The sequence below is a fragment of the Balaenoptera borealis genome (genome assembly GCF_965194805.1).
Source record: "Balaenoptera borealis genome assembly, chromosome: 3".
NCBI lineage: Eukaryota > Metazoa > Chordata > Mammalia > Artiodactyla > Balaenopteridae > Balaenoptera > Balaenoptera borealis.
The window spans coordinates 42,226,799-42,239,473 of NC_138866.1; the positions used below are offsets into that span (position 1 = coordinate 42,226,799).

Genomic DNA, 12,675 nt, shown 5'->3' on the forward strand with positions numbered 1-12,675 from the left:
TTATCAACCTTCATTTATCATTTCTGATGTTTTCAATGGGTCACCTAAGTCAACATAAGAAGAAATGTATAGTTACTAAAAATGAATATATTGTCATTTACATAGCTCTCGGGTGAAGTTCTTCTTGAAGAGAGCTGGGATTCTCTTCTTCCAGTGGCAGGTCTCCATTACTCCATGGCTTGGGAAGCTCTGGGCTTGGCATCTTCAATTTATCAACAGAAGTCTCTGACAAAGTTGGGGTAAGAGCTGCTGCGGGAGGAGGTGTAGTTGCAGGGGTAACGGTTGGAGTATTAACAAGTGTGATGGGAGGCATATTATTTCCTAAAGGTTTTTTGTAAAAGCAAAAAAAAGTCAATAAGAATTCCACAGGAAGGCAAGATACGTTGTTTAACATTTTGGCATACAAATAATGGCAACAAGAATTAATAATAATAATGATGGCCATTAATGGGAAAAGCTCCAAATTAATTTAGTAAAGTACAAAAAATAACCTTGAAAAGACATCACTTTCAACATCACCATGAACTTAAAATAGTCTGAATGTCTACTAGATTATATACTTTAAAAAGTGGTAACCAACCCCTTAGTTTCCTTGTAAGAAAAAATGACTTAACTAGAACCTAGTAAGCAACAGGTATGTGTATACTAATCTATAAAGACTCATAAAGCAAACCATGATATTTTATTTAATAGTTGCTAAAATTAAAACTGAGTTATAGAAATAAGGTTTCTACCTTCTTCAGCAAATATTTCTTTCATGGGAAAAGCTACATCATGATCTGAAACACAGGGAGAAGAATCCGGAGTTTTTACCCACACACGCTCCTCAGGAGGTGATGAAGGTGAGAGAGGAGGAGTTGGCTGTGGGGTAGCCACTGGGGTACACACTCTTGCCTGAAATAAATAAAACAAGATAAGTGGTGCTTACAATCCCCAAATAAGGGCAATTTGAAAACTAAAATGATCTCATTCAGAGTTACATAAAATTTAAATGGATGGGGGGGGAAAATGGAGTCCTCTGTATTCTAGCTCTTGAACTTCTAGCTATTAGTTTCAAGACCGGCCTACAGAAAGCCTCCAGCAACTCAAACAGCTCTGCCTCTGAACTAGGCCCCCTTATCTAATATAGAGAGGAAGATTAAACAGACAGCTGAAGATCAAACCCAAACACAAGCTGGGTAGACCATGTGACAGAAAGAGGGCATTTTAACTAATTGACAAGACATCAAAAATCACTTTTCAGTACAAAAGAACAAAGCTTATGAAAAGCAATGGAAGGATAAGAAAAAGTAGGGGGGATAAAAGGAAGCCAATGTAGAGATGGAAAGCCCTGGGGAAGAAAAAAGCAAACATTTTAAAATCAATTTGTTAAACAGGTAATTCAAATGATTCAAACTTCAAAAGGATGATGGTGAAAATTAACTCTCCTTTCCTACCCATGTCCTATCTACTTAGTTCCTTTCCTCAGAATTATCAAATACAATCTTAAGTCATTTTTTTAATGTCCAGAATACTCTATTTTTTAAAATTTTTATACAATTTTTAAAGGTTACACTAGGTTTACAGTTATTACAAAACGTTGGTTATATTCCTACTTAAAATTTTTTTTATTGAAGTATAGTTGATTTACAATGTTGTGTTAGTTTCAGGTGTACAGCAAAGTGATTCAGTTATATATATGCATACATATATATATATTCTTTTTCAGATTCTTTTCCACTATAGGTTATCACAAGATATTGAATATAGTTCCCTGTGCTATACAGTAGGTCCTTGTTGCTTATCTATTTTATATATAGTAGTTTATATAAACTACTAATTTGCTAATCCCAAACTCCTAATTTATCCCTTCCCTACCTCTCCCCTAGGTAACCATAAGTTTGTTTTCTATGTTTGTGAGTCTTTCTGTTTGGTAAATAAGTTCATTTGTATCATTTTTTTAGAATCCACATATAAATGATATTGTATGATATTAGTCTTTCTCTGTCTGCCTTAGATAATCTCTAGGTCCATCCATGTTGCTACAAATGGCAAAATTTCGTTCTTTTTTATGGCTCAGTAGTGTTCCATTGTGTGTGTGTGTGTGTGTGTGTGTGTGTGTGTGTGTGTGTGTGTGTGTGTGTGTGTACACCACATCTTCTTTATCCATTCATCTGCTGATGGACACTTAGGTTGCTCCTATAACCTGGCAATTGCAAGTAACGCTGCTATGAACGTTGGGGGTGCATGTATCTTTTCAAATTAGTGTCTTTGGTTTTTTTGGATATATACCCAGGAGTGGGATTGCTGGGTCATATGGTAATTCTATTTTTAGTTTTTTGAGACTTAAGTCATTTCATATGTGTATCGATTTTCTATAGAATAAATTCCCAGAAGTGAGACTGCTTGGTTAAAGGTCTAATTGCATTCTTAACTTGAATACATATTGCCAAATTTCCCTCTACACGGTTATATTATTTTATCAATGCAATAACACCAGAAGGTATGAGAATTCCCATTTCCCAAAGGTTCGCTGAACAATGGTGTTAATCAAACTTTTAGAGTGTTACCAATTTGATCAGTAAAAATGGATTCAATGATTTTTTTTTCTCACTATCAGTGAGACTGACCATCTTTTTGTATGTATGTGGGCCATTTGTATTTCCTTTTTGTGTGTGAACTGTCTGGACATGTCTTTTCCTCATTTTTCTATTTGTCCTTTTTTCTCTTTCTAAAACATATTTTTATAGTGGGGTGACTGGTCTTTATTCTGTATTATGAGTTGCAAAGAGATATACAATTTAAAAATCATGAAGCATATTAGAAATTCTATAGCATTGCTTATTAGCATATTCTTAGCTTTGCTTTTTAAGTGAAAGAAATATACTATGTTTTATTCTTCTTGACTGCATAAACTTATAGCCTAAGACTGCTGTTTTCAAATATAATGCTACTGGCTCATCATCATGAGAGGATTTAAAGGTATCCTACTAGTCTTGGTAATGGGTAATAATGATAAACAATTAGGTACCGAGTATTTACCAAGTTCCAGGCCCTAGCTTAAGCTCTTTCATGTATCATCTTATTGAATCTTCCACAAAATCTTCTATGATGGCTCACAAGATACAGTATCATAAAGATGTCAATTCTCCTCAAATTAAACCAATCAAAACTGAATTAATTCCTCCCAAAATCCCAACAAAATATTTTATAGAACTTGAAAATTAATTTTAAAACATATATCGAAGATGAAAAGGCCAAAAAAAGCCATGACAATTCTGAAGATAAGGAACAATATGGCAATGGGGAAGGGGAACTTGGCCTCCTTAATATTTGAAAAGCAGATTTTGGTAAAGCCGTCATCATTTAAACTCTGAGTATTTTATCTCTAGTATACAGACAAGACTAAAGTAACAGAGCTGAGGGTTCAAATTCAGAACTTCCCAACTCCAGAGTCCATGCTCTTAACAATTACATTTATTTCCTATTTATACTGATTTTTCTACATTTTCTCATTAAATCACCCTTATGAAAATATCTGAAATATATGGGCAGAAGACAAGCCAAAGTTAATTAGCATAGAGATAACCATAACTCTGATACTGGCATGCATTACCAATGAGCTAATAAATAAAGCACAGAACAAAAGTATGTACCAAATCTCTGGCACACTAATCACACTACACCAGTTACATTACACCAATCTCCATAAAATTCAAATATGTAACTTTATGTTTATACCTCAAATGAGTCAGTTTAAATGTTTCACCTATATAAAATGATGTTTTTATGATCGACAGGATCAGAATTGACCATGAAGTTTTAAACAGTTGGTAATACAGAGTACATTCTGGTTTTGTATAATTTCTTTTTCTTTTTCTTTTTAGTTTTTTAAAATTTTCATACAATTTTTAAAGGTTACATTCCATTTACAGTTATTACAAAATATTGGCTCTACTCCCTGTGTTGTACAGTACATCCTTGAGCCTATCTTACAGCCAATAGTTTGCACTTTCCACTGCCCCACCCCTATATTGCTCCTTCCCCCCTCCACTGGTAGTGGTTTTGTATAATTTCATGTTGCTATAATAAATTAGAAACTCTATTTAACATAGAAAGGCTGATTAAACAAACAATAACAAAAATGCCTAAAATATACTTTCTTTTAAAGATTAAAAATATCACTTTACATAAGAACCAAAAGCAGTACATGTGATTGTTAGCTATATCTTGAATTTAAAAAAAATTAGCTATAAGGATATTCTTGGAACAACTGGGGAAATTCAAATATAGACTCTATATTATATAGTATTAACATATCAATGTTAAATATGGAGAGCATAATAATGGTACTTTGGTTATGTAATAAAGAATTGTGTTCTTAGGAGATACTGCTGATGCTTTTAGAAGTGTCATGATATCTGCAACTTTCAAATGATTTTTAAAGCATATATAATGAACAACATATAAAGACAGATAAAGAAAATGTGTCAAAATGTTATCAACTGGTAAATGTAGGTAAAGCGTACACAGATGTTCATTGTATCATACTTTCAACTTTCTATAGATTTTAAGGTTTTTAAAATAAAATGCTGGGGGAACTGTTATTGTAATCAAAGCCACAAGAAACCAATCTCCACCACAAACTATGATCTTATGACCCAATTTAAAATCTGTCCATTTTACTGTTCTTTAACAAAGGTATCAAAAATTCCCCAGGACTCCAAGTCATGAAGGAGAGTCACACTTACCCGCAAGTGTGTTTTGCTTATTGAAACATCCCCAGAAACACTTGTAACAACAGGACCTGGCTTCTTTGCTTCTCTGTCACCCAGCAAGATGGCAATTGTTTCAGCAAGAGCTTCATTCACAAAATGCCTAATAATGTCTGAATTCACAGGAACCCCGGCATCAACAAAAAGCTGGAGGGCACCACTGCTTGTTCCTTCCACTAAAAAATGAAAGAATTTCAGAGTAAGTGTGCAAGAAACATGCTTGCATTCTAAGCCTTAATTCTTAAAATTTTAGAGATGCGAACATATGTGTATGAGATGGTGTGAGGAGGAATAAAATGAAAATACAAAATCTACTTATTGTGACAGAGAATAAGATCGTAACTCACATAATGAACATCCTCTCTAAACAAACTAAAAAGGGGAGGAAAACATCCAGATGAAAATTTACTTATATGGCCTCTTCCCTCCCACTACAAAATTTAGTGATAAAAAGGATTTGCAGGGACTTTCCTGGTGGTCCAGTGGTTAAGGTTCCATGCTCCCACTGCAGGGGTCACAGGTTCAATCCCTGGTCAGGGAACTAAGATCCTACATGCCATGCGGCACACCCGACCCCCGCAAAAAAAAAGATTTGTATCCACATTAAATGTTTTCATCTGAAAACAATCCACATTTCCAAGAGTAGGGCATCAGGAAACCCTGTGATAGATCTTGGCAAAACACAGGGACACAATGACTGTGGGGGGATTTTAGAGAAATGGCAGCTTCTTCATAAATATGAAGACAAATCTTATTTCCGTCTAGTTTCAGATACTTCAGTTACTAACATTACAGGCTAATCCTCCTCAAACTTTTAGAGTAGTTTCGGTGCTTGATGTAAGCAGCTCTATAGGTATATTAATTTTCCAAATGGGTTGTACTTTTCACTTGTGTGAATGTACATAAAATTCAGTAAAACTTCCTAAACAGACTTTATTAGGCTTAAAGTGGTTATATTTCTAAAGCTCTGTGTGGAAAACACGTAAACAGTGATCTATACAACTTGATGCAGACATGACCTCTCCAAAGAGTACTCCTTAATTAGTACAACTATGGCGGCATTACCCAGAATTCCCTAAAAGGTAGGTACAGGTGTCTTGGGATCACTTGTTGAGAGATAAGTAATAGCAATTTACTCTGGAGCTCCATAGCAAAGACTATCACAATCCCAAATTTATATTCAACAATATATATCAACACATCTCCCTTTTTAGTTGCCATAATTCATTGTTTTGGCATGACCAAAAATCAGAATATCTCTGTTATAAAACCCAAAAGCCCTACCCAGACATAGGCAAAACAAAAGCAAACACACATGCTTTTAAAGAAAAGGGAACAGGATCTAAATACCCTCTTTATTAGACCATCTTTCCTTAAGGCTACAAAGCCTGAATTAGTCTCACTGAAACCACCTCCTGACCCATGTGAAGGACTGCTAAGAGGACTATCACTAGCCCTGCTTTGCGCTAGCAGGAGAGACTGGTGGAGAATCCAAACACTCCAAAATATGCCATCCAGGTGTATGACCTAGCAATGAAGAAAAAACATCTGGCAGTTTGGACAGTATCCATCATAAACCGGACAAATCTTTGGAGACGCTTGTTTGTTTTCCTGGACTGGTCTCCTTGTCTTGGGACTGCTGAATACCATCTCCACAACCAGAATTTTGACCAAAAGCTACAGAAGTTCGACTATCTGTTTCTCCAAGGCATATTTCATGGTCCTTTGCCTTCTCTTTAGCTTCTAGTTCTTTTTTATTCCAGTTTCACTCGGTATTTTCCATCTGTTCCTTTTTCAACAGATTTTGAAATAGTCTCAGAGCAATTATTTGGATGAACTGGTTTTGGTTTTCTTTTGGATTTGTATTCCTAGACGTCTTCTTCTGAAAAATTATCTTCTAACATGACAAAATGATTTTATCATTAAAGAAGCACTAATCTTAAGTAAAAAAATATTTCCTCATAACTTTGTTGGTCATATTATTCCTTCCTTCAAAAAATGAGAAGATGAAAGAAAACCTGGGATAGTAGCAGTGGAAGAGGCATCTGAGTTATACTAAATAGGAAGAATTCATCAAATATAAGAATAAATTGTATGGACCCAGGACATGGGACGTAGCTGGGTGTGGACTGAGGAAGACCAAAGAAAACAAAGTAGAACAAGCGATACTCCAAGGCTTTGAAAATTGGGCACTTGGAAGATAGTGGTATCATTAACAGAAACAAAGGAGGAATAAGGTTGGTTAGAAAAATGAGATGCATTCTGGACACACCAAGTTTGGTATGCCAGTGGAGCATCAAGGAAAATATTCATCAACAGGCAAAACTGCAAGTTTACAGCTTAAATGTGTGGCTTAGGGGTCATCAACTGAAACGGGATAACTAATGCCAAGAAGAGACTAGAAAAACAGAAAGGAAAGAGGGCAGGGGACAGAAGCTTGGGGGAATTTTTTTATTCAAGTAGGAAAAAGAAAAAAAGAAAAAGATGAGGAAATGAGGTCCTAAAGAAATTAAAAAGGGGAAGAACAACAGAATGAATTCTAAGAAACCAAAACCAGTAGAACATTTTAATAATTAGAGGTAGTCAACAATGCCCATACTAGAGCCTTCTAGGAGAATAAGGATTTGAAAAAAGGTTATCTCTGAGAATCAAATGCTGTAAGAGAGGAATTTCATTAACGAGAAGGAAGAAGAAAGCCAGCTCATAAAAACTAAAGAGAGGGCTTCCCTGGTGGCGCAGTGGTTGAGAATCTGCCTGCCAATGCAGGGGACACGGGTTCGAGCCCTGGTCTGGGAAGATCCCACATGCCGTGGAGCAACTAGGCCCGTGAGCCACAACTACTGAGCCTGCGCGTCTGGAGCCTGTGCTCCGCAACAAGAGGCCGCAATAGTGAGAGGCTCGCGCACCGTGATGAAGAGTGGCCCCCGCTTACCGCAACTAGAGAAAGCCCTCGTACAGAAACGAAGACCCAACACAGCCAAAAATAAATATAAAAATAAATTTTAAAATTAAAAAAAAAAAAGACCTAAAGAAGAAATACATGGCGAATATCTTTAAAAAAAAAAAAAAAGTAAAGAGAAAGTGAGCAATGAGAAAGTAAAGCAGTAAATACAGACTCTAATGTCTAGGATTTAGGCAGTTAAGGGGTAGTTTAAGAAGGAGGAAGAGGAGGTTATTCTGGACTGGAAAGAAGTGGAAAAAAATAGAGGTAACGATATATAGGAATGTTAAAAAAAAAAAAAGAGCTAGAAAGCTGGAGAACTTATACCATCCAATTTCAAGACTTATTTTTAAATTACAATAATCAAGAAGTGAGGTATTGACGTAAAGACAGACTTGTAGATCAATGGGACCAAACAGCAAGTCCAGAAACAGATCCAAACATATATAATAGCCAGATGATTTCCAACAAAGGTGTCAAGGCAATTCAGCAGGAGAAAGGATAATCTTTTCAACAAATAACGCTAGAAAAATTGGATATCCATACACACACAAAAAATCTTGATCTTTACTTCACACCACATATAAAAATTAACTCAAAACATACCATAGACCTAAATTTATAATCTAAAACCATAAGGCTTCTAGAAGAAAACATAGGAGAAAATCTTAATGACGTTGGGCAAAGATTTCTTAAACAGTATACCCCAAAAACCACAAGCTATAAAAGAAAAATTGATAAATTAAACTTCATCAAAATTAATCTTTGGTCTTCAAAAGACAGTGTTGGTAAGATAAAAAAGGTAAGATAAAAACTAGGATAACACATCTGCAAAACATATGCAATAAAGGACTTGTATCCAGAATAAAGAACTCAATAATAGTAAGACACAGACCCCAATTAAAAACTGAGCAAAAGAGTTTTAAAGATACTTTGTCAAAGTAAATATACAAATGGCAAATAAGCACATGAAAAATTGTACAACATCATTAGTTACTGGGGAAATGCAACTAAAACCCACAATGAGATATCTCCACATGCTTAGTGAATGGCTATAATCAAAAACTTTGACAACAAGCATTAGTAAGGATGTGGAGCAGCTGGAACTCTCATTCACTGCTGGGTGGAATGCAAAATAGAACAGCCACTTTGGAAACACTTAGCAGTTTCTTATAAAGTTAAATATCTACTTACCATATGACCAAGAGAAATTAAAAGATGTGTATAAAAGATTTGTTTGCAAACATACATAGCACAGCTGTATTTATAATAGCCAAAAACTAAGACTACAAATGTCCATCAACTGGTAACTGGATTAACAAATTATGGTACATCCATGGAGTGTAATATTTATTACTATATGCAACAACATGACTGTCAAAGCATTATGCTAAATAAAAGAAGCCAGACACAAAAGACTAAATACTGTATGATTACATATATATGAAATTCTAGAAAAGGCAAAATTCAATGATAGAAAGTAGATCAGTGGTTGTTAGGGTCTAGCAGGCATGGGAGGGGGTTAGGGATTGACTGCAAAGTGGCATGAGGGGACTGTTGGGGATGATGGAAATGTTTTTCTATAACATGGTTGTGTGGCTAACATGTGGCTGTGCTTGTTTAACAAAACCTGTCAAACGGTACACTTAGAATTGGTGAATTTTATGGCAAGTAAATTATACCTCAAAAAGCTAATGGAGAAAGAGGGGGAAGAAGAGGGAAGGAGAGGAGGGTGAAAAGGAGGAAGAAGGAGGGAGAGAAGAGGAAGAGGAAGGAGGAAGGAGGAAGAAGAGGTGAATGATGTCGGCTCCCTAAAGAAAGAGGATCTATCCATTCAGGGAATACTTAAACTCTTCTTAGGTGTCAGTCAAGGGCTAGGCTCTAAAGGAGAATCACCCTTACTTGTGAGTAATTTATAGTCTAGTAAGTGAGACAGATATGCAAGCCAATCATAATACAATTTGATGGTTACTATAACAAAGATACACAGACACACAAACAAATGCACACAAAGTGCTATGGGAAATAATGGAGAGATTGGGGGTAGGAGAGATGGACGCTGATAGCATAATCTGAATGCTGCAGTATGTAATAAGGGAGTGAGGGAGAAATAACTTCCACTACAGAAAACTGGGAAGTGACATTGAGAAGAAGAAGACTTTTATCTTTTGTCAACCAAGGACTATGTGACCTCTAGAATATATAATTCCACAACAACCTGAAGGTTTTGTCTTACAATAACAAAAAAAGCTAAAAGATTCCATTTCACTTACCAATGTCAGAAGTCAAGGGCTCACTGGCCTCACTGACTGAGACACTGATGTCAGCTGTGGCCTGCTGTTGAACTGGAAGAAGCCCAGAGATCATTCTTGACATTATTTCTTGTTCTACCCTGGGGGAAAAAAGTTAAGGATTCCTAAATTTAGTTGAAATGTATAGATGGTTAGAAATAACACCCTTAAAAATAACTGGTACCCATGGACACAAACATTTACATGTGAAAGCAGTCATTCTGAAAGTTGAATCCGGAAAGAAGAAAAAATTCAAATATATCTCCTGGAAAAACAAACCGAATCTCTGTGTGGGAGACAGTTTATCAAATTAAAATCTTTCTGATCAGTCTAATGAAAACTTTAACAGCCCTCGTAAATTCAAAATAAGGTTTAGGTCAATGATTACCTGGCATATCATGCACCTAAAATGTTGGGTTCCCTACTCTGAAAGCACATATAAAACCCCACAAGATCAAACCTAGAAAAGAAGTCCAGCTGCCCTCTCTTCAAGGAAATAAATATATAGACTGCAACACAGGTAGTTTTCCTCTAAAAAGGGAAAGAAAATTTACTTTCAAGGTCATTTTTAGGAAGGGAAGTAGGAGAGGAAAAGGAAGGGAAACACAATAAGAGACTGCTTTTGTACATTTCTTTAGAGAAGCTAACAGGCTTCTTAATTATTATTATTATACAAGTAATAGATGTTCATTGTAAAAATCAGAGAACACATAAAAGTTAAAAAAAAAAGATAAGGCTCACTCACAATCCCAGATTCAAGAATAAACAAAGTTAGTTAACAATTTGGTATTATTTTTCAATATTTTTCCCACACACATTTATTTCTGAGTGAGCTCTTCTACACTGTGGTTGCATCATTAGTATCCTGCTTCATTTATGCACCAGTGTTATTAATATCTTACTACATCATTAAATATTTTTCTAAACCCAATCATGATAACTGTATGAATATTCAGTTGTTTAGTTTATTCCGTAACTTCTTTAAGGTTTCTCACAGGTAAAAATAGGTATAAAAGTAGAGTTTATGAGTTTATATAAGTAACAAACAAAACAGTGCCTTGTCTGTAGTAAGCACTATAAGTGCTAAGTATTCTATGGCCTAGTAGCAGAACTGATTATTTCCTTAGGATAAATTTCTGTTAATAAACCACTGGGTTAAAGAACTTGCACATTTTTAATGCTTTGTTACACAGCAATAGCTTCTTTTGTCATAACAGACAGCCTCAGTACAAATATTCAAGGACAGAAACAATACTTGCAACAGTTAGTTAAACCCTCAGCATCATGTCAGATAGTGTCCAGTGACTACAGCAAAGGAAAAATTTGATAAACAAAAGGAGACAAGGAAGATTTTCAACCAAAATTTCATACATTCTATTTATACTTGCTACTATAATTCTGTTCACCCCAACACCACTGTAAACTCACCACTGAATTAAGCTATTTTCCAATGTTTCTTTTCTCTGAATTACTTTATCCAGAACATCAGTAGTGGGCTGAAAAGTAGAAGCAACTGGAGGAAACGGAGGGCCATTATATTTTGTAGAAACAACTTTAACACTTCTGTTAAACTCCAGAATTGGTTCAGAGTATTCCAGAATTTCATCACATTTTTCCTCTTCCTGGTAATAATAAAAACAAAACTATTATATTCATGTATCTGTTCAACACTTACTGAGTGACAAGTAGAGATAACTTAGGTAGGTGAATTAACCAACACTTCTAAATTAATCAATAGCATTTTCTAATTGGTGGTATCACATTATTTATAGTATACACATTTGTCATATAAATCACATTGAAGAAACTTAATTACACAATTATATTCTGTTTTTAAAGCCCAATATTCAGGGACTTCCCTGGTGGTCCAGCGGCTAAGACTCCACACTCCCAGTGCAGGCGGCCTGGGTTTCAACTCTGCTCAGGGAACTAGATCCCACATGCCGCAACTAAAAATCCTGCATGCCACAACTAAAAGATCCCGCACATCACAACGAAGATCCCACGTACCGCAACCAAGACCTGGCGCAGCCAAATAAATAAATAAATATTTTAAAATATATATATTCATTTTAAACAATCATAAAACAAACTAGAAAACTTGGTTATTCCTACATAAAACATTATTAACATTTCCCTCTATAAATTTATTAATTTATTATCATAGTAAAACTAACACTTCTAAATATTACTGCTTACTCTTACAGAACATATAATTTACATTTAAATATGCAGTTAGGTCTTCTTACACATTATTTGTACCATCACATCATGATCAAAAGAGTTACTTCCAGAATTTTTAAACTTTTTATTATGAAAAATATACATGTTTAAAAGTGAACAAAATAGTGCTCATGCACTATATCTGTTATATATAAATAATAAGAATCCCACTTACCTGTTCCCTAGCTTTAACAATTATCAACTCATAATGAACTCTGTGTCATCTATACTTCCCCCATCCACTTTCCCCTTTGCACACCATTTTGAAATAAACCACAGATACCATATCGTTTTATCTGTAAATAATGCAATATGTATCTCAAAAAAATTTAGGGCTCTTTAAAAAATATAACTCAATAATATTGTCCCATTGAAAAATGAAGTCCACAGCTATTAAGTGGCAGAGCAAGGACAGAAACACTTGTCTTTGAAGTCCAAATTCTTTGCTATTTCTACAATGTTCCTT

The 12,675-nt window shown here is 35.1% G+C and overlaps 1 protein-coding gene across 13 annotated transcripts in view; it reads right to left on the reverse strand.

Annotated features, from left to right (window-relative positions):
• Positions 1-12,675, reverse strand: part of KIAA0586 — a 106,889-nt gene that overhangs the window by 54,544 nt on the left and 39,670 nt on the right. For all 13 annotated transcript variants that reach the window (XR_014242958.1, XR_014242959.1, XM_082386424.1 and 10 more), the window contains 5 exons: positions 11,415-11,608; positions 9,969-10,087; positions 4,731-4,930; positions 735-894; positions 102-321 (listed from right to left, as the gene is read on the reverse strand). Coding sequence is in view for 11 of the 13 variants with exons in the window: in XM_082386424.1 (XP_082242550.1) it covers positions 102-321; positions 735-894; positions 4,731-4,930; positions 9,969-10,087; positions 11,415-11,608 (893 nt within the window). In the remaining 2 variants the exon portion in view is untranslated. The remainder of the gene's footprint in view (positions 1-101; positions 322-734; positions 895-4,730; positions 4,931-9,968; positions 10,088-11,414; positions 11,609-12,675) is intronic.